Below are 23,631 nucleotides of genomic sequence, written 5' to 3' on the forward strand. Positions count from 1 at the left end.
AAGATTAAGAAAACAAAAGGGGGCTGGAGAGAGACGGCTCAGTGGTTAAGAGCACTGGCTACTCTTCCAGAGGACCTGGGTACTATTCCCAGCAACCACAAAACAGATTGCAACTATCTGTAACTCCAGTTCCAGGGGATCTGACACCCTCATATGTACATGCAGGCAAAATACCAATGCACATTAAATATGAATAAATAAATCATTAAAAAAGAAAACAAAAGACAAGAAATGCTAGTGAGAATATAGGGAACACCAAAGCCTCGTGTACTCTTCATAGGAAAGAAAACTGGTACAACCACTGTGAAAATCAGGTTCCCCAGCAAACTAGAAATAGATCTGCCATACAACCCAACCATCTCTCTCCTGAGCATATATATTCAAAGGACTCTATTTCCTACACAAGTTTACCCCATGTTTATAACTTTGCTATTCACAACAGTTAGAATATGGAAGGAGCCCAGATAACCACCATCTGAAGAATATTAATAATGGTATCCATTTACACAATGGAATTTTAAACAACTGTGAAGAAATTTGAAATTTGTAGTGAAATGGGTAGAACTGAAAATATTATATTGAGGGAGGTAACTCAGAATCAGAGAGATAAGCATTGCCATGTTCTTACTCATACACAGATCTCAGTGTTGAATTTTTAGATTTATGTGTTTAATTTGGAGTACCTCTTGAATCTAGAAAACTAGAATGAGAATGTACTCGCTGGTTTTGTGTGTCAACTTGACACAAGTTAGCATCATCAGAGAGGAATAAGCCTCAGTTGAGAAAATGTGTCCATAAGATCCAACTATAAGGCATTTTCTCCACTAATGATCAATGGAGGAGGGTTCGGTTCATGGAGGGTGGTGCCATCCCTGGGATAGCAGTCTTGAGTTCTATAAGCAAGCAGGATGAGCAAGCCATGTGAAGCAAGCCAGAAAGCAGCCTATGCATGAGTTCCTGGACTCCAGGTTGCTTCCCTGTTTGAGTTCCTGCCCTGACTTCCTTCAGTGAACATTTTTGTGGACATTTAAACAGAATAAACCTGTTCCTCCCCAACTTGCTTTTGGTCATGGTGTTTTGTCACAGCAATTGGAATCTTGACTAAGACAAGGACTGCTGGTTGAGGGTGGAATGGAAGATCTTAGAAGAGAGGGAATGATAGATCCCAAGTACTCTGAGGTAGGGAAAAGGAACAACTGGGAGGATGGCTTAGGTGGGGAGAGGGATAGAATTGTAGGGTGGGAGGGATAGGGAAGGTTATCTAACACTGAAGATGTCTGAAAAGCCATATGGAAATCTACTGTTCTATAAGGTTCATAAACACACACACATATCCCCACACAAAGGATAACGCTCTTGCCAGATAAAAACCCAGTGCCAGCTGATCAGTGTCCCAGAGACCCCTAAACCACGGCACTGAGCCACTGCTTTTGTCTGCCCATCAGACTCGATGCTACAGAGATCCTCACTGAGAAATCCAGTTGGTACAGACCAGGAAGCTTCCTCACTGCTGTCTTGTTTTCAGAAGTTCCAGAAGGGACTATGTAGGCTGCTGTGGGGATAAAGTCATCAATTCCCTTTCTTTCTTATCCAGCTGTGCACCCTGTGAAATGTAGGAATGATCACTGTGATAAGACATGCCCACAGCTGCAACAGTGACATGAATGTTAGGGGCACAACTGATGGGATTTAAGGCATGTTCCACAAGAGGAAACAAATGCTTGGTGCTGTAAATTTGGTTAAGAACCTATGGTTTGGGGGAACAGGGGGTTCACAGGTCCCAGGGGTGAATCTACTACTATTATTTTGCTAACTGGACATAGTATCGAATTGCTCCATAAATCTGTCATTTCTATGACTATAGATAAAGCTGCTCTTAAACCACATTAGTCGTCGTAGTCATCTCCTCCTCCTCCTCCTCCTCCTCCTCCTCCTATAGATGGAAGGCAACACACAAACTCACAATTGATCAAAGTGCAGAAAACAGGAGACATCGACACCTCCCCTTCCTGCTCCAAGACTATTGCAGAAGAGTGGTGGAAAGACTAAGAGTAAGAGGGTCAGGAAGACAGAAGCTAGACAATGTCTTCTGGGTATGACAAGGTTCCTGCACTCAATAGCTGCCTATATTAGATCAAATCAGTCAATATTTCATTGTGGAGAAGCTCATAAGCCCCTACCCCTAACTGAGTGGCTATTGACAGTTGATGGCTTCCGGGAAAAGGAAAGTGAGTTTCCTTAAGGGATGACCATACTTTAGTGTATATCCCTACACCCATGGGCACCACAAACTGGACTTGGAAGGCTATTATCTACCTATCTACCTATCTACCTATCTACCTATCTACCTATCTATCTATCTATCTATCTATCTATCTATCTATCTATCTATCTATCGACATTTAAATAGAAAACCTGAAATTGGAAAGGGTGGAAAGGTAGGGGTGAGTCCAAAAGAAGTTGAGGCTGAATATGATCAAAATACATTGCATGGAAGTAACAGCAGACTTTGGTCTTTCTTGTATAAACAGTATTATTGGTAAACTTCCCTGTACTTGCAAGATCCAGAGTATAACAGGCAAATGTTATAAGGGGCTGGTGGGGAGAAAGACAGAAAGGAGGCAGATATAGATAAGCTGTTCCTCTGTTTCTAGAGTAAAGAAAGACAACAAAACAATATCCCTGAGGTGAGGTGAGGGGTAAAAGGCTTGAATCCTAATAAATCTGATTACTGGTAGAAGAGCCAGGGTGTAACTCCTATATAACAACTCAGTGGACTTAAGTCAGCCATCTTAGGACCCCATAGAAGGTCTATTTCCTGTCCTCACCAATCATTTTCAGATTTCTACCAGTCTAATTTTACTTTTGAACTTTCTATAAATGGAACCATACACAGCATTAAAAGGTTATTTCAGAGATTCACCCAGTGATCACATGACCCAACAGTCCTTTTCTTCCAGATCATCAACAGGGTCTGGTCTGTCTGTCCATTCTTCTGCAGACACAGATGTAATCAAAAGCTAGAACATCTGTGTCTATAGACAGGCTTGTAAGACTTTTTGTGGATTTGTGCTTTTATGCCTCCAGGAAATGGATTACAGAGTAAGTGCAGTTTAAATTGATAAGAAACCAAATGCCATAGTTTTCTCAAGTGGTCTTTGCATCCCACCGAACTCTCCAGCAAAGCCCTGAGAACTCTGGTTTTGCTGACATCTGTGGACAATGCAATACTGCAATACTTGATTTTCACCATTTCAGACAGTTTAATTTGCATTTCCCTGGCAACTAATGACAGCCAAGTCCTTTTTTTGTGATAAGTGGCCTTTCTTACATCTTCTTTTGAAGCGTCTGTTTAAACAACTTTTCCTTGTTTTAGGAAATTCTCTTAAGCAGAACTTCTAAACTTGGATCTATTTTTATCAATTTTTATATTTTTCTTACTTGCTATGAAAAAGCAAAAGAGCCAAGATAGATGCCATCCAGGTAGGCAGGTTTGGTTATTACGTATTCAAATGGGTAAGAAAATATGCTTAGGTATAATCATCCTGAAAGTTTGGTTTCAATTTTTGTACATGGTTTTCACTCATGCACAGTAGAGGTGGCTGTTACATCTACAGCTTACTTGTTTCAAAGCAAGTCAGAACCAATAGATATTTATCAAACTCTGCAGTAATAAGACACAGACAAACCTCATAATACAGCTACCTGGACAGCATCAGACACCTCAAAACTTGGCACTTTTATGGGCAGACAACTTCTCTGATTCATTTTTTAATCACAAAAACTTAAGATGATTAACTTTGCAAACTTGATACACTGGCAGGATTTAAAATCTGTCTTCTAGAAATGTTCCTGGACATGTTATAATGTGGCAGGTCAGTCAGACAATAATTAACTGTAATTGGCCCTCCTGCAAGCCTCAATGCTCTCCAAGTGCCACTCAGAGCAAAATTATGTTTCCTTATCTTTCAAAACATCAAAAGAAAAACTAAAGAGATCATTTTTTTTAACCTGATGACTTTACGAACTAAATGAACTGTAGCTAGTATCAAGAGGAAAAACTTAGGAATTACTTTTAAACTATATTATACTATTTAAAACTATGAGTTATATAGTTAAATTACCCAAATAAGCAAGGACCAATAAACAAAACCCCTAAAATTCACCAAGTTCTCATTAGCATACATTCAAAGAAACAAGCTATCACTTTGGCAGAATTTCCATTTATCTAACTAACAGGGTACAATTAATATTTCATATAACATGTAAGGAATGCTAGATTCTTAATGGATTGTATTGATTACGGAACAAAATTCAATGCTAATGTTTCTGTAGGGGAAAACAGAACAATCTGTTCCTTTGCAGGGAAAGAGATGCGAGTTCACAGACTTAGGGTAGCTGCTTGAGTGGCTTTGCTCATTCCATACAATAAAGGCAAGAAGACTCCCAAGAGATACCAGCAAGTGACTGCCATGTGACAGGTGCTCTGGGCCACAGCTATCTTGGCTGCAGCATCACCGATGTTTGTCACACTTGTGACTTTTTCTACCTATGCTGAAGGGACAGGAGCATTTTCAGAGTGGCTGACAGACACAGTTTCCCAGAAGATGGCTGCAGTTTACATCACCTTTCATAAGAATGAATAACACCACTTCCTGTCTCTTTCTGTAAGACACCACCAGTTCAGTCGAAACACAGAAATTTAAGTCCCAAGAGATGGAATTACCTTACCATTTGTTTCTAATATCGTAAAAAAATTGTGTGTGGATTAAGCAATGGAGGTCCAACTCAAGGAACGAAAAACTTTTAATAACCTTTAAGCTTCTAACCAGACAAACCTGATTAACAGGTCTCCAATCCTGGGGCCAAGGAGCATAAAATACTGAAGTGCCCCCTGCCCCCAATATCCTAACGTAACCATTTCTAAATGCTCATTATTAAAAAATATTCTCAAACATCAGTGTCTCTTTTCAAATCTTGGAACTCTTTCCTCGGAACTAATCTGATCCTCAGGAAAATGAGCAACGCAGAGTACAGCTTGGGGCTGGGACTATTCTTCCCATTCCTGATGGCGTCAGCAATAACACACTTGAAGGGAACCAGGGCCATATTAGACTCAAAGAAACAAACTACGATAATCTTTTCCCATAAAGAAAGAACAACTTTCTTCATTTGAAACCTCTCAGCTTCAGGGCCTAAAATAACAGGGTGACAGCTTACATTTCACTGTTGGGAACTAGGAGACATCAAAGACACGGTAAGTCATTTGAGACTGAGAATGTTAAACAGCCAAGTCCATGTTCAGCCTTTGCTCTGAGCCATACATAAAAGTATATTCTTTTAGAAAATATCATTTTCTCATGTGCATGCATATGTCTGCTCATATGAGTTCATATGCACTACATGAGTGCTGGTGGTCTTGCAGGTCATAAGAAGGCATGAGGATTCCTCGAGTTGCAGACAGCTGTGACCTGGTGATATGAGTGCTGGGACCACACCCAGGCACTCTGTAAGAGCACTATATACTTACTGGCTGAGCCATCTCTCCAGCTCCAAAGTATATTCTTAAGCATAAACATTTTTCTTTAAAAGAATTAAAATTCTCCTCACATTCCATAGGGTACAAAAGTACTACAGGTCAATACAGGTGAGCTTATGTTTAAAAAACCAACCCCACAGATAACCCTGAACTTCTAAACTGGCAATTGTAACCAAGAAGGGCACGTGCAGAGGGCACAGGTATATTTACTTTATCTAGGATTTTGCCTCTTCAATTTCTCTCTTACTGAATAATCAAGATGTTACTTGGCTCCAAGGACCATAGGGAATTAAATGTCACCACTGCAGCTGCTCTATTTTCTGCTCACAGTCCTTCAAATTAAAGAAGAATGGAGTGGGGGTGGAAGGGAGGTGTTGAGGCCCAGTACTGATGCAGAATTTAATTAGAGAGTAAAAGCCTAAATTCTTGCCTGGAGCCCCATTTTTTCCTGGAATATGCACTCTTTCTTCTTGTGTAAACTTTTCATTATGAAGGAGACATCTTTATAACACAATAAGTCTAGCTATGATGTAACTGCTGTAACATCACTCCTGCATTAGAACAGGCAGCATGCTCAAATAATGTTGTTTTAATACAATTTGTGTTCAGCAGAAACTAAGTCAACTGGGTCATTTTGAATTTGATCAATGTGAATTAGTGTCTGACTGAGATAAACCATTTGATCATTTCAAAATGATCAATGAGAAGTCATAGATAAAAGATTTTTCATGTACATTTGGCAGGTTATGTCCATTCACACAGCACTAACGCAGGTTTTAAGTAGCCATCGGTAAGCATGAAGGATGGTGTGTAGGGAACTTGTCAGCAGCAGGCACCAGCACTCAGCATGGCACATAACAATAGTCCTTTTGAGAAGACAGTGACTCCATAAGGCAGCTGGAGTCCTGTAAGCTGCCTGAGCTCAATCTCACAGTACCTAGGACAGCAGCAAGTGCCACAGAGCAGCTCCAAGTTCTGAAATCACTTTTAATTAAAAGTTCAGGTGGAAAAGTAAGTAACATAAATTTACCTGACCAAACTTCTGGAAGAGACTTAAGACTATTAATCAGAGCAAACTCTGTACCTACAGTGCAATTAGTTCTATTAATCTAATATTTCCAAATTGATGTCACACAGGCATTTGGGCACACTGGCTTAGGCATCTACCAGAATTATAAATTTACCAGTCAAAACCATATTTAATTATTTTACAGCCAGTTAAGCAGGATCTTTTAAGCACTGTTGCTTACAACAGTCTCTGACCTACACTGTTACGATAGCAAACAGGAGAAGCACTTGCTGCTGACACCAGACCACAAGGTCTCACCAACACCCTAGAAACAGTATTGTCAAGTGGATCCCCAAAGCCCAAGAGCATTTTAAAGTTAAAGGGTTTTACATGGAAGAAACACTTTCAGTAGATAGTGATACTCACAAAGTCCATTTTATCTGTGCAAGTTTTGCATAGCATTCCACAGATACTCTAAAACCACCTCAGCTTTTATTCCTCCAGGCTAGCTAATCTTTAATACTTTATGAGGCTAGCCCAAGTTCTTTGCAAATGCCTAGATTTCTAAGTCAGGTCGACGATTTCATTCAGGGTAAAAGTGAAGTTTCCCCTCAACTACGGCACCCACCTGGCTATGATTACCTGTATCCAGGTGCAGCCTCATACAATCACATTGCCTTACAATGTTTCACCATTCAAAGAAACTGAGTCCAAGTTAGGAAGCTCAGTCTCCAATGACGCCCTTCCAAAAATACTGCCCAAGAGCCAAATAATTTTCCACCTTGTCCTCCCTTTTATGGAAGGTAGAAACTGTTTACTTTATTATTTTAAGGGCAGCCTGGGAAGGAAATATCAGCCAATTCTAAAGTGTTTCTACAGCATTGCACTGTCTTTACAGTAGTTTGTTTCTTTGGTATGTCCTCTACACTTGCTTGGTTCTGGCTTTAAACAGTCTGTGTGTACAAACACGGGAACATTAAGCTCTCTATGTGCTGATATGTGAGCACCGACCTACCAGGGAGAAAACGGCCCCTGCAGCGTCAACTGCTTCAATAAGACACATCTCTGAGAGCTATACTGCTTTGTCCATGTGTGCTTGGAATCCTAGTTAGACTATGGTCTCCCTTCAGTCCTTATTTCTCTTATTGTTATTTCTCCTACTGAGTGCCCTAATACCATCTAGATTTTGTGTATTCCTTTGGCACATAGTTTTATAACTCTAACATAATGATAAAATCCAACATTTATTGAACATGTATTTTGTGTTAGACTGGCCCTAAGCACCACATACACAATCTTTTTTGTTTTTTGTAGTACTGAGGATTGAACCCATGACTTCAGGCACACTAGGTAAAATACTCTATCCTCTGAACTACACTCCTAATCTGATGTAACACTGGTAAATGTAATATTCTAATTATAAAACAGAAAAGGCTTGATATAGAACACAATTTTCCATCATACTGAGGAACAGGATGCTAACAACAAGTGGTCACAAGCTATGATGTTAAACAACAACCCACTACAATAAATGTGCATGAGTAAGTTCTCTTAATATCATGAGACTTGCTGTACCATGAGAACTCGGGCTGTAAGGCTTGGCAGCATGAGCCTTTTACCTGCTAAGCCATCTCACTGACCACTGGATTTCTGTTTCATAGCTAAAAACTTAATTAAGCTATTATGGAAAAAAAGTACCCGAAGAAAAAATTAAATAGTATGTATTGTCTTTAAGTTCTGTAATTCTCACCAGAATGATGGCAACCATGTTTAGAGTATACTGGGGAGGGAGCTCTCTTTACAACAGAACTCTGGGTTTTTGAAAGGGTCTTCATTTGAAAAGCTGATCTTCCCTTTTACTTTCTGATGCAGTATAGGCCCCACCCCAGTGAGACCTCCAGCCCTCCTCACAAACAAATAGAACACAATGGGGGTGGGTCATACCAGAGTTTCAAGGAATGAAAGCCAGGTAGATGAAGTAGGAAACCAGAAGCCTCACTAATTCTAATGTGCCCAAATGCTTTACTGTCCAAACTCCAGCCTGGAGAGCATGAGCTAGTATTTTAACTGGCCCTGGAATGTCGTGGCAGGAAGAGCTGACATCATGGTATTAGTCACCTGCTATCTTAGATAATTTTCACTTTCTTTCTACTTTGGGTGAAATCATGCAAGTCCCATCTTAGGACTATAAGATTGCCCTTAAACGGCAATTTAAAAAGTATCCATCTCCTGCAGCCAACCAAGGTACATCCTACTCAATTGTCTTCCAGTAAACTAAAGGACTGAAGAGCCTTCTGTATTTGCTGCTTAAGTGAGATTGCTGAGTTCAGGTTCAAGATGGTCAGCCAGCTTCAAAGAGAAGCTCAAGGTGCTACACAGGTATACAGAGATGAAGCAGCCAGAATCACTGGGCCAGATAAGACAGCAGCTATTCACTAAAATATAGTACACTGCTTTGGAACAGACGGAGGGTCATGAGATTTTGATGGTCAATCTTCTAAGGAGATATGGGACTCTTCTAAGCAATTTTTATTCTTTGAAGCTAGGAAGCCCCTCTTACAGTCACAGCTCTGAGATGTTTGGCCTAGCAGGCAGCTAGAAAACACCACCACAGGCACAGTAAGAGCTTCTCTCTAAAATATGAAACCTAAAGCCTCTTCAAAGTGTGACAGAAGCCTGCACATTTGCTGGCATTGGAGTTGGGAAAATGGTAGTTGGAGGGAACATTCCAGACTTCCCTCACTGCTGATAAAACAAAGTGTAGGAAGGCTCCCGAACTGCCCTAGAGATCGAGAATTCACTCAAAAAGTCTCAAGAGAACTAAGCCAAAGTCAGTTATGATTCAATGCTGGAAAAGGGTAATAAAAAATTCGCCAAAGGAGAAGATGCATAGGCAGTCTGAAGAGATCCGAAGGCAGAGCTGATAATGAGTTACCTGGCTGAAGACATGTGACCACCTTCTCACATACTGCTAAGCAGGGAAACATACCCCAGTGCACAGACTTCCTGAGGTCTCATGGGTCAGTGTTTGGCCTATCACACTGATATCATATGAGCTGAGGAGCCAACTATACATAACAATTTCCACCACAAGAGAGGTTCCTAAGCTTTAGAGGTCATCACTCAAAGAGCCTGATAAAAATCTGGACCAGTTGGTGGCAAAGGCAAAGCCTAACTTACCAGTTAGTCCAGATCCTAATTAGCTTGTACAAATAATAAATCAAAATGTGGAACAGCAATATGAACTAATCAGTACCCCCAGAGCTCGTGTCTCTAGCTGCATATATAGCAGAAGATGGCCTAGCCGGCCATCATTGGGAAGAGAAGCCCCTTTAGTCTTGCAAACTTTATAAGCCCCATACAGGGGAATGCCAGGGCCAAGAAGTGGGAGTGAGTGGGTAGGGGAGCAGGGCTGGAGAGGGTATAGGGTACATTCGGGATAGTATTTGAAATGTAAATGAAGAAATTACCTAATAAAATATATTTTTAAAAAAAGATAAAAAAAGTAAATCAAAATGTGAGAGAATGATGCTACTGGGGTTCTTTTTATAATTAAGTTTATCCTCCAGGCCTACATTTTCTTATAGAACTCATCAAAAGACTCATGTTGTCCATGGACTCTCTGACTTTCCAGTAGCTGAGTGCAGCACTCAGGCCAGGATGGCTCAGTGCAGAACTTTAAGAGCCGTCTGTTTCATCCCAAACCAGATATTTCCTCCACAAGAATCAACCTATCAGCTTTCTAACCCGGCAAAGTCACAATCACAGTTCCTTTGCCTGTTCTAACCAAGGAAGGAAGGATCATCTGTCATCCTTACCTTCTGACTTATATGCTAAAACCCTAATGCCTGCTACGTCAAAGTACGACTGCATTTAGGATCATTAAAGGGGTAGCGAAGGGGTGGTGTAGTGGCACATCTTCAATCCTAGCATGCACTTGGGAGAGAGGCAGGCAGATCTACAAAGCTTGATCTAGTTTTGGGTTTTTGTTGTTGTTGTTCTTTTGTTTTCTAAGATAATTAATGTAGGATAAATAAGAATGGGCTCTAGTCTAGTCTGACTACTGTCCTTATATATTTTTAAAAGATTAGAAGATACGCACAAAGTGAAGGCACATGAGAACAAAGTGGCCATCTGCAGGCCATGAAGGCCTCAAACACCTCTCACCCTGAATATTGCGTGGGGACTTCATTCTCCAGTACTCTGCAGACCTGGAGCTCAATCCATTAGCCATTATTAATTCACATCCAGTCTTAACAGTCCGCACTAATCTTCTGAGAATGCCCACCTAACTCCTTTTGATTCTAGCTTCGTACGAGTCCAGCCAAACCTCACATCCACATCAGATGTCTATTCCTACAAGGTACTCTTGGGCTCAACCCACTTCCATTTACTCCTTACTAAATGAAGATCCACCCTCAGCCTGGCAGCTGGTGACCTGTGACCTCTGCAGCTCTATCTTGTGCTAATCTCTTCAGCCATTGATCTTCACTAAAGTTGTCACCCACTAACAAAGCAGGAATATTTTCCTCCTGGACATCTTCCTCTTCCACCTACTCAGTGTCTTTCTCCAGTCAAAGGCAAATGCCATGTTCTTTATGAAGACTCAGAGACCACTCTAGTCTGCATTAGTTCCTAACTTAGATTTTAGTTATTTTTATAGTGATTATCTTATAATGAAGAAATATGTAGGATGACAAGCCAAAGGTTTTTAAAATATGAAAACAAAAGGGTTTTGAAATGTTATTCCATCAGGAAAAAAGATAAACTACTACACTATCAAAAACCACAGTAAGTACAGTACTACTTTTCAAAATCCAATCTTTTATCTGAATGTTTTATTTGGAAACAGCATTTTATGTATCCCAGGTTGACCTGGTTTATGTGGTGCCAGGGACAAAACCAAGGGCCTTGTTCACGTGTATATACGTTCCTAGTCCTTTAAAGCGTCCTGGTCTCCTAGAATGAGACCTGTGGCATATACCTATGACCACAGCACTTGTGTAGCGGGAGACAAAGGAATCAAAGGCCTGGCGATACCAGGTCTAAACCCTGCCTGACTGGTGGAACTCACTGCTGGAGATCTCCTCTATCCCCCAGTTGTTGTTTTTGCTTTTTGGGGTGTTTTTGCTAAGGAAGATAGAAAGTTTACATTTATTTAAACACATCTCAAACCATCATTAAAAAAAAAAAATCTTACTTTAATCAACATTAAGTAACACAAATATCCATTACCACACAAATAGCATTGAAGCAGTAACTAATAATTCTACCTTAAGGTTTAATCATTTTATTAAACGCTTATAAACATGTGCAAGGAAGAAGGTCAGAGTTCAATGTAATCTCTTAACTAAATCTGTCACAACACTTTTTTTCTTCACTAATTTGTACATGTGTTACTAAAAGGGCTTATATAATAGAGTCCTTTATATACTCAGTAAAATATCTTCTTACCTAATAAGAGAACTGGCGGTAAAGAGAACAGAGAAGGCTATGGGTCATGGACACTTTGATCTATCAATTACGGAATATTCATTTAGATATCACGAGTATGAATAGATGTAGCAATTTAACATCACCTTCGTAATCAAGGGTAAGGTAAAGTCTGTGATTTAAACATGTTCAAGGTACTTGTGAAGAAATAAAAATAGTTTAAATGCAAGATATCCAAATTTGGACCTGCCCATCATTTTACTACAAGTGATTGTTCCCCATGTTTCAGTTAATAGAGGTAGCAATTACAACAACATTCTATGCCATCTACTACTTCAGTTGAAAACTCTTACCCTTTCTTTTATTTTCCATTTAGTTCATAAAATGGATTGAGCAGCAACAATCTTTCATCAAATGTTCTAGTAAAGCAGATAGAATGGCTGTATCTTGCCCACCCAAAACCACCTCCAAATACTACCCAGCAGAAAGCAACACAATCAAGCTTTCATGTCAGATCCAAGGCTAGGGCAGGTGAAACTCACTTGAACTTGGCCTCCACCTCTTCAGCAGCTTTCTGATACTCCTCTGTGGTGACTTTGTAGAACTCTGAGCTCTGTGGACAAAGTTGACACATACATTTTAACTATGCTAGAAGACAAGTGTTCTGAAGACCTACAATTTTAAAAAACAGAAGCAACTTTGTTGTAGGCACACCAGAAGTAGAGGAATTTGTGGCTTAAATGGCACAGTACTTAAACATTTGGAAGGACACTAATTTAAATGGCAGTAGTGACACTGAGATATATATATAATTTCATGACAGATGTTCACATAATGAAGTATTACTAATATTACTAAGTCTACCTTTTTGTTCATATTGTTTGTTACAAATACTGAGATTCTCAGGATCACCTCCTGAGAAAATTCTTAACTTTTTTTTTTTGGTTTTTCAAAACAGGGTTTCTCTTTGTAGTCTTGGCTGTCCTAGAACTCACTCTGTAGACCAGGCTGGCCTGGAACTCAGAAATCCACCTGCCTCTGCCTCCCAAGTGCTGGGATAAAGGCGCCACCTCACCTGGCCTCTTAACATATTTTTGAAAGATGGCTTAGCACACCACCTTACTTGGTTAACAAGGGCTGTAAAATCAAAATCACACATATTCACAGTGATGCAAATGCAGTATTTACTTTGCAAAATATTTTGGTTTTAGTACAGATCTTAGCCAAGCATGGTGGTACATGCCTTTAATCTCAACACTCAAGTGGCAGAGAGGGGTGAGCTCCAGGCAAGGCTGATCTACATGGCAAGTTCCAGACCCTGTTTGGGCTTGGAGGTGGGGGGAATCTTTGATAGAACGACAACAAAAAGACGTGTTCTATCACTTTCACATGACTAAAAGAATCTCAGCATATGTAACAATCAACATGAACAAAAAGGCAGGCTTAGTAATCTTAGCAAAAGAGGCTGCACCATGTATGATATGAACTCATGAACAATGTAAGCCAAGCTGCAGTGGCAATCCAATGCTTTTCTCAGGACAGCAGGGCTAAAAGCGTCCCATTCTGACTGGCTGCTAGCTGCTCTGAAAGCAGTGTACTAGAGGGGTCGGCCCAAATGACCCATGAGCTCTCAGACTCAATGAAATATCGCGCAAGGCACTGGGCAGCGCAGAACGATGCAACACAATGCAAGGCTCTATTGTGTGCCCTCACCCTCCAATCACTCGGGCTTCAGAGCCACAGCTTGGGTAGTTTATTTTTTAATAAGTCATTGTTGGATGGTAAGAAAATGAAAAAGAAAGCCTCCTCACACCGGTGACCTCTGCATTTAACAATCCGGGTTGTCCAATGACAGTCACATCCAGGTTTCTAAGATGCAGATAAAATCAATAGGTATGTGATTAGACAGCAGACTGGGGTGGCTGCAGCCACGGACAGGTCACCATTTGAGATGATGAATGCTCTCTATCAACCGCCAGTCCCCTATGATGCTAACATTTACTATAATCTTATTTGGGCTACGATTTATCTTTCTTGCACCTGATCAATAAAGATGAACAGAACAGTTGTAAGGATCGATTGTAATTTTTTATCATTTTCAAGCACAAAAGTGCATTTCTGACATGAAGACAGTATCCTAAGTGCACTGCCTCTGCAGCTTAAAACGTGCAATCTGAGTGACCAGCCACACTGTATGTGGAGAGGTGTTAATTCATCAGTAGGTCTAAAGCTATCAAAAAGCCATTTGTCTTCCCGGATACTGTAGCTTTAGGTTAGCCGTACCTCGCCATATGCTTCACTTGTAAGATGTCCTTGTGTTTTTCGGCACTGTTTGTCTTAAGCTTTTCCTGGGAGATTTTTTAACAAAGGGAGAAGAACAAAAGCAGCTACCAGTTTCACGCTAATAGCACCAGAACACTGTTTCTAGCTGTCAAATGGCCATTATGTCATTGATACTGGTGAAACAATAACATCCTGATTAATACGTTCCTTTATGGTGAATACTAAAACTTTAACATCTGGACAGGACTGAGCTGAGAGTTCTAGTTTTGTGTCTAGCCTGTGAACTTGAGTCCGGCTTTTAACCTTCCACAACTTCTTCAGTATTTGTAACCTGTAAAATATGGACAATAATTAGCACTACTTATGTCTAAACAAGATGCTGAAGAAATCAATGTTGAGAGAACTGTGAAATCTGGTATTTTGTAGAGTATGAGAAAAATCTGTATAAAATAACAGGGAGGAGTAACATGTCTAATTTCACTTTGGGCACAAAACCTAAATAATCAAAAATAGTAAAGTGTTCTAATGAGAGTAATGCACAAAAATGAGAATTTTGCTGTGGAACAAATCAGGGGACAGCCCTCCCCTCTGTGATGCGGAAGGTAGGGGAAATGATGCCGGGTACAGAGTCTATGGTGATAAACACAGCAGCTGCGCCATGGTTGTCACCAAGCTTCCTGGAGAAGTCTCCCTGTAAAGCTGTAAGTCTGCGTTTGGCTCTACACTTCCACCTCAGTGACTAGTTGCCTTTACTGCACAAATCTTTCTATTGATTACAAGTACCAAGAAGGCAATACTACATGAACACTTACGTATATTTGAGATATGTAGGCAGCATTTAATTAGTTAAAATATTTACTTATTCAATGAACACTAGATCCTCATTATCACAATAATGCTTACTCAGGGAAATTAGATCCTTGAAAAAATTTCAATCTAATATCAAAGAAAATCAATTATAATGGAGGCAATAGTACAAATGTAGACGCTGTTTCTAAAGTGCAGAAGACATACTTTGGCCTCAGAAAAGGCATCAAGAATACCCACCATCCATTCAAACCCACCATCCATTCAAACCCAAACCCAAATCCTTAATCTATTTACCATGGGAGAAAGGATGAATGCTGGGTTCTGCTAGAAATGTATACAGCAGAGAAAAGGAGCTAAGAACATATGGAGAAAAGTTGAAGCTATGCTGTAGAATATAAGTTATGTGGTTTGGAAAAATGAAAAATAAATTGCTGATTATCTTCACTTGGAAGCAATATTGTGCTGGTGGTAAGAAGGGAACAGAAAGGCAGGATGCCACAAAAAAAGGGACACAAAGGTGCGTGGCTCACAGCTCTGTTCTGTTCCTTAAAATAAGATGAGAGAATGTAGCTAGACTTGTTTATATTTCACACACAGACAAAAACTGCATTGCTTTTTTTCTACCCACAAAGGGGCTAATTAAGAATAAATGGTATAATTTGCTAGAACATAAATACATGTTTGAGGAAGGGGTACAGGCTGAGTGGAATTTTAATATAGTCTTACAAATTAAGCCACTACATACACTTACTAAACAAATGAGTTTTTTCCTTTTATTTATTTGTTTATTTACTTAATTTACTGAAATATCTGAGTCAGATAAAGGGCAGAAAACAGCAGGTCCTCACATCTCACTGAGAGCATGAGTACAGCTTTTACAATGACACAGCACTTGTAACTAGTGGTTGTGGTCGTAGATATTTACTTAAGCATAGGGCGTGTGCGCGCGCGCGCGCTTGTGTGTGCGCGTGCGTGTGTGTGTGTATGTGTGCGTGTGTGTGTGCGTATGTGTGTGCGTGTGTGCGTGTGTGTGCGTGTGTGTGTGTATGTGTGTGCGTGTGTGTGTGGCTCGCGTTCACATGCACACATGGGGAGGTATGCACTCGTAGAGGCTCAGAGATGGATGGTGGGGGTTTTCTCCAATACGCCACCAGATTATAGAGCACTGGGCTTAGCCTTTTCTGTGAGTGCTGAGGGCCCAAACTATGCTTGCATGACAACACTTTATCCTCAGTCCCTGAACTCTAGACTGAATTAGCATTTCCCCATGTGTGTTCCTTTTCTGTTCTAGAGCGAACCTTTGTCCCCATAGTCATTGTCACATTTGAGTTTCCTCTAACCTGTGACAGTAACTTTGGCTTTGCTGGTCTACTATAACCTTGGCATTACTGAAGGGCAGTGGGTAGATATTTTGTATATACCACATGGTAGGGATTGCCTGATGGTTCCTCCTTACTGGGCTGAATCCATGATGGGAAAGAGTCCCACAGACCCAATCTGCTTTTCTCTGTTTGCTAAAAGTCAGAACTTTCTACTGGTGTTGGCCTTGAACACCGAATAAAGGAGTGTCTGCAAGGATTTTCCACAGCAAAGTTACTGAGTGCCCTTTTGTAATTCATCACTTTTTCCTAATTCATCGAGAAGCCTGGAGACTTTAGTACATCTCTTTGTGCATTCACTGACTGGTCTAGTCTACAACCATGACTAGTGAGTGTATCCTGCTGATGCATGTAGTTTTTAAATGACATTATTGCATCTCTACAACCCAGTGGTATGATAAGCTTCAAATCATTTTTAAAAATTCAATAGTATAAAACATAAAGCACATTAGAAAAGACTTTAAAAAGAATAATCTCCAAAGAGTTGGCAGCTGTTCTCTCGAAAGAACAGCCTGCCCACAGGGTGATTATGGAATATAACATGAAGGTAAAAAAGGGAGGGAAAGCAGGATGGCTAAGATCGAGAGAGGGACAGACCTACATCAGGAAATCCGATGGCTCCTGCTCCTTCAGCTACCAGTGACCAGTATGCTAGACTGCATTGGATTGGTGGACCCTCCCTTCTGCTGCCAGAAGCTGGAAAGAGCTGACCATAGCTGGGGGCATGTGTGGACCGGATCCTGTAAGGTGCAGAAAACGGGAATGGGGTAGCAAGTTTCAGATGCTTTTCCAGGAGCCAACTCAACTCTAGGTAGAGGATTTTAGGAAGGAACCCCAACTATTTTCCTATTATCCCAGGAGTCCCTAGACAAATGGCCTGTGGACCTGCTGTGTGAGAGTCACCTGTGGAGCACAGTGAGCTGTAACCTGAATCAAAGGTGTTGGGGTAAGTGTCTTAAATTACTTTTCTATTCTCATGACAATACATCATGTCCAAGGAACCTTATAAAAGAAAGTTATTCAATTCGGCACTCATGGATCCAGAAGGTAGCAGAGTTTTTGACCATAAGGCAGTGAGCATGAACTTACAGGCAGACATGGTACTGGAGCTGCAGTAGAGAGCTTGCACTACAGTTAACACATGAGGCTGAGACAGGTGTTAATATGAATATGAGCTGGAATGCCATGTCATGGGCTGCTGGACCCTTGGAGCCAGCCCTCAATGACGCACCTCCTAGCCAGATATCAACAGGAGCCAAGCATCCAAACGTAAGAGCCTACAGAAGCCATTCTCATTCTGACCACCACAGTGAGGAAACCACATTTTTAACATGTTAGCCTGAACATTCCCTAAAATTGTAAACTACTGGGTGCTAGACCAATGAAACAACGAAAGATCATCAGCATTCTTGAAGAATGATGGCAAAGCATCTTTAATACAGCAGCCACTTTTACAATTCCAAGTCAGCTTTTTTTTACTGATAATTTCTACAGATGACTGGTTGAACCCCAGACTACTCTAAGCATTCCAGCTTCTCACACTGTCTAGCAGCAACACACTGTTCTCATCCAAGCACAGCAGTTCTGAGAACATCTGCTCTTGATCTTTGTGTCCTGAGAAAGTACTACATTATACTTGATACCATTTTAGTATACAAGTTGTTCATATTTTAATGTCTTCGTTGCCCTCTAATGTCCAAGCCCTTTGATTAACCTGAAAATATGAGGCAGAATAAACCTACATGGACGATTTTTACCCAATCATTTTGCAATGTTGAAATCTGACTTAAATAAATAATATCTATATTTCTTGTATCTAAAGAAGGTATGCGTATATTCTCTCAAATGCTGCTGATACATCAAGTGTTCATTTATAGTGGCGAATCCAGGACGATCCGAAAAAGAACTACAAGCTTTCTTGTGGTAACGCTGGAAGATATAGAGAAGGACAGCATGCCCTCTGGTAAGGATGCTCGAAGCATAACTTATTTATTACAGTCAAAATATGTTATATGCATTCATAAAATCATCATAGTGAAACTCACCACTTCTTATATGTTAATAAAAATAAAACAAAGATTAAACAGATTTTAGAGAAAGAACCAAAAATAAAAGGTGCTCATGACCTTGCAAGGTGGTATTTCAATGGGAACCACTGCTTTGTGAAAAGGAAGTCCAAGCCTGCGAGTACCATGAGCCTACAGTCAAGGACGCCTCAGTACAAATACAGTCCATGGCATCTCCTGCCCTATCAGCCACAAGAAAAATTCTTGACATGATTTGTCTGCTTGTGGCATGGATTTGTGTCAGGTAAACCACATATTAAATATCTGATTCACTAATTTCTTTCTAGATAAAATTATTTGATACAAAAATATTTATTGATACAAGCATAACTGTTTCCCACCAAGACACTTTTTTTTTTTTTTTGAGAATGTAAACTCCATAAAGTCAGATTAGAAGGATATTATCTTTGAGACGTTTTAGCACCATCAAAACCCAGATATTGCCCTGTCTGTCTTTATCAGGAAAACATGTTCCTCCAAGGTGAACTATCTCCAAAACAATAATACAAGTCTTTATATTAGGGATATGCTTTTGTCACATGTACCAGGGGACAAGATATCATTGGAACACAAGGCATTTTTATTTTCAATATTAAAACATTTTCCCAACCAAGGTACTGGGGACCAATTACTGGAAACCAAGCAGCAAACTGGGTGAAAAGGCTCTACTGTACATAATTTTAAAAACATGCTTCATTTTAAGCACAAACTTCCCCACTAACAATTCTTAGCAGTGCAGCATGGTGGTTAGGAAGGACCTTTAAGGTCAGACCCCAAACCCCAGTTCCTAGAGGAACAGGACAAATCACTTAACATCAGTAAGTTCATCATGCCTGTAAACAAGGACCATATGACAATTACTCAGATGGTTTGGAGAGAAAATAAGAGTACACGAAAAACACTCTAAGTTACTCAAGACAAAGTCGGCCCCCAATCAGAATACCGTAAAGGACAAAAGTCTTCTAGTAAAGCAGGCACCAAGTCGAGGAGGCTTACATTCCTTTGTCACACCATAAGGAGACAGGAAGTCTGATGACAAGGCCTGGGTAGTGCTGGGAATGTGGATGGCTATGTTACTAACTAGCCCAGGGAGAAAAAAAAGCAAGCTTACTGTGGTTCTCCATGCTGTAATGACAGCCCTCATGAAGATGTAGATAGGAGGACTGTGAGTTCAAAGCCTGCCTGGGCTACAGGCTGATTGAGACCTTGCCTCAAAATACATATACACACACATACATACACACATACTCACTCCTCCCTAATAACTTTTCAGCTTATCACCAAACAAAATGCAATTGACTCATTAAACAGCCAAGTACTTTAATCTGTTTATTTTTACTGTGCATTATGAATCTCTAAGGAATTCTATCCATCATGATTCCACAGTTGGCTCATGGATCTTTTATTTTGAAGCCTCTTCATAAGCAAAATCCCATAGACTGGTCTATTTAAAAAAATGCTAGTTTAAAGAAAGTTCACCAATACTTTAAAAATGCAACTTCTTAAAAGCAATATTTTCTTATGGGCTTAGAAGTAATATCCAAATGTTAAGGAATAAGAAGTTGGCAATGCTAAAAAATTATAAAGTTGATGCATGAAGACTATTATTTTTTATCAAGTATAATAAAGATCAAGGCATTACACTGATTTTTGAATATTTTTATTTTATGTGTACAAGTCTTTTGCCTGTGTGTATATGTCTATGTACCACATAGAATGGGAGTTAGAAACCCTGGAACAGAAGTTATATCAGTTGTGAGTCACCAGGAAGGGTACTGGGAAGTGAACCCAGATCCTGTGGAAGAGCATCTAGTGCTATTAACCACTGAGCTATCTCTCCAAACCCTACCCTGAATTTTAAATATAATATCAAGCAGCATTTTTTTTAAATTTAAAAGTATTTTTAACTTTATGTAAGTGCATATGTGTGTGTGCACACACATAATATGTGCACATAAATAAAGGTGTTAGCAGAGACCAGAGAGTGTTGGATAATCTGGAACTGGAGTTATAGGCATTTTGTGAGGTTCTTGATGTGGGTACGAGGAACCCAATTCAAGTCTTCTGCAACAATATCAGAGATTCTTAACTGCCAAATGATCTGTCTAGCACCTAAAACTTCATTTTAAAAATGTGTGTGTGTGTGTGTGTGTGTAGGTCCCAGTGCATCAAATCCCTTGAACCTTCAGTGTTTGGGATACCCAACATGGAAGCTGGGATCTGATCTGAACTCTGGTTCTCATGCTTGAAGAACATTTATTTGTTCTCTGTGTCATTTATTTAGCTGGGATCAAATCCCATTAAGGCAGCTGTTGCTCTACCTAACCCGATCTTCCCGAGCTCTCTGCTAAGCTGTATAAACGGCCACCATTCTTTCTTCTTTCCTGATTCCCTGTCTCTGGGATTCTAGTAGGAAGAGCTGGAATCTACGTCTCCACAGCTCTTGTCTGGGTTGGGCTAGTAACTCATGTGGCCATACCAAGATGCTAGTTCAAACCAGAGTAGAATACAACATGCTAGTCACATGAAACTTTAGTGCACTTAGCAGAAGACAGCCCAGCTGAGACCAGCCCAAGGGGGTTGGAGAGTTAAAGGTGAATACATGGTAGCTATTTTAGGTCAGTATTTGGGTGAGATGGTCATACCCAAAAGTTAACAATTCATGCCCTTCCCTATGCTCTCAAGAACAACACATGGCAGTGAACCAACAGCATGCTTCTACAGGCCCTTAGGCACCCTGTCAGGGTCTGAGCATGAAACATGCCCACAGGCTCCTGCTTTCCTTGTTCACTCCTTAGTTAGTGTTGCTTCTTAGGGAAGCTGGGAACCCACAGGAGGACCTAGTTGACAGAAGTAGCTCACTGAGAGCTAGGTGAAGTGGAACTTTCTGGTTCCTTTGGAAAGTCATTTCTGTCAAATGATGTTTTGCTGGGACATACAGGTGAAAGAATGTTTTCCCTGAAGCAGACATAGGTGAAAGGACGCGTGATGTTTAGAAGTGATATGAATATGACCCCACAGACAGTATGCTTTCTTTCCTACACATCGCTATTCTTCACTGAAGACACACATGTATTGGTTTGCCTTACACTGTGGTGCAGACTTAGATTGTGGTGACCTCATAGAGAGAAACTCGCCAAGGAACTTTTCCTGAGGTTCCTGTGGGTTCTTGTGCTTTTGCGGACTCTGGCTGAGAGCAGACTCTCGAGATTTCTGGATTGAACTGCCGTTGCTGATTCCTGAGTGGTGACTGCTGAATGGACTGCACTGCTGATGCTGATTGGTGTTGGTGTTTTGCTAGAGGACTGGACTGCTGAGAACAAAGATTGGAATATTCCCAAAGAACAATTTCTAAACAGTTCCACAACCCCCATTTCCTACTAACCTTTCTTTTCCACTACTTCTGGTGGGTGGTGGGCTAGAGTGGAGGTTGAACCCTTATTAAAGTTGTTGTGAAAAATATATGCTTATAGCCAGGTTCTGAAGGCTAGACCCAGATCCCTAGCTCTATCATCACACTGCTTTTTTGGTCTGTCACAATGTTAACAGCTCTGACATCATGTTCTCACCACTATGGATTAAGAGGACCCACCTGCTTTCCTTACTATGATGCGCTGAAAGCCCAAATTCTGAGGCAAGATACAAAAGTAACAAATACACACATTATTCTATTCCTTTTATATCAAGAGCACTGAACAAAACACAGGACACATAATACTGAAACAGTATCACAACGACATCATCAAATCTGAATTGTAGTTCAATTTTTAATCTTATTCAAAACACAGTAAACCAGAAACAGATCTAATTGAAATAAAATGTGATGCCAAAGACTGCACCTACCAGTTCCCTACAATTCCTCAAAACTAGTTAAGACCGTGTTCAATTCTAGTAACAGCAGAGTCAAGAGTTGAAGAGGCAAAAAACAGTTTAAAGCAAGCAAGATTATTTGATTTCCCATGTAATATGAAGTCTGAATACTGGAAACCCAGGGCTACTGTACTTATCTAAGTATATAATCAGTTAACTAGGTCTTTGCTTCTCTGCTAGCCTCCTTTGGCATTTAGTCTTTTCAGGGCCAGAGGATGGCTATTGTGCTCAGTTTTTTTTTTTTCTCCCTCTTCCATATTGTCAGGAAGAAGGGGAAAGGGGGGAAGTGGAGGCCATTTTCAGGATTATAAACCATGCACCATCTTTGCTGGAAAGAAGCTCAGGAATTGAGACACTTCAACAATGTGCCAATGGCCAATATGGCTTCAAATTCTTGGTGTATCAGATACAATATTCTGTTTCTAAAAGGTGCCCTGGAATGCGCTGGGCTGTATAAACAGAGTCTCACTTTCATATTAAAACGAGGTGTGGTCCTATCAGAAGTACTTCCTATGTAGTCCCGCCATTGGCAGAGAGCCTGGTTTTTCTTGTGGTGGAGAGAGGACCTCAACCATACCACCATTCCTCCACCAATGCCAGGGTCCCTAGATAATACAAGGAGCCCGAATTTCCACTACATTATCACTGTAAGCCTGTGCCTGTGCCCACCTCTACATTGAGAAAGCCTCAACTGCCTTTTGCCCCGTCTGTGCATGGAGCTCAGAGGCTGGGCATTCTTTCTCAGAATGGTAGGCTTCTGTTCACAGGCATTTGTGAATACCTGAAGTATATCCTCATTGTTTTCGGTCCTATTCAGTTCCAGTCTGTACCACTGGTGATCAGTAACTAATGACTACCTTTAGCCCTTTCCATTGCTTTCAAAATCTTAGTATATTCTATAGTGAAGACAAATGAAGGCTCCCTCTGTGGGACAAACTCACCAGTGTTCCACTACATCTCTTTCCTCCTCAATAATCCTGATTTCAAGCTGGTAATGACATCAGCCAAACTAAACTCGCAAGCTTCCCTGCACCAGGTAGGACTGTCGGGTGGGACTTGCAGCCTAGCTGCTTTTAAAAGGAACTCGCCTCACGTGGCAGAAAACTCACTCAGATCTTCTCTCTCCTCCCAAAGCCCTTTCTTCAGTTTCCAGTGTAGACTTGGGGGTTAGTGCCTTAAGAGCCATCTTGGCCTACAAACCGACCTTGCGAGGAAAGTGTGTGGGAGAGCAGGAGTCAACAT

At 40.6% G+C, this 23,631-nt stretch overlaps 1 protein-coding gene across 2 annotated transcripts in view; it reads right to left on the minus strand.

Moving 5' to 3' along the window:
- The window catches only part of Chchd3 (coiled-coil-helix-coiled-coil-helix domain containing 3), a 259,060-nt gene that overhangs the window by 43,105 nt on the left and 192,324 nt on the right, over nt 1–23,631 (minus strand). For both annotated transcript variants that reach the window (XM_021190919.2, XM_021190918.2), the window contains one exon: nt 12,524–12,594. In XM_021190919.2, the coding sequence (XP_021046578.1) occupies nt 12,524–12,594 (71 nt within the window). The remainder of the gene's footprint in view (nt 1–12,523; nt 12,595–23,631) is intronic.

This window comes from Mus pahari, chromosome 2 (genome assembly GCF_900095145.1).
Source record: "Mus pahari chromosome 2, PAHARI_EIJ_v1.1, whole genome shotgun sequence".
Classification (NCBI taxonomy): Eukaryota; Metazoa; Chordata; class Mammalia; order Rodentia; family Muridae; genus Mus; species Mus pahari.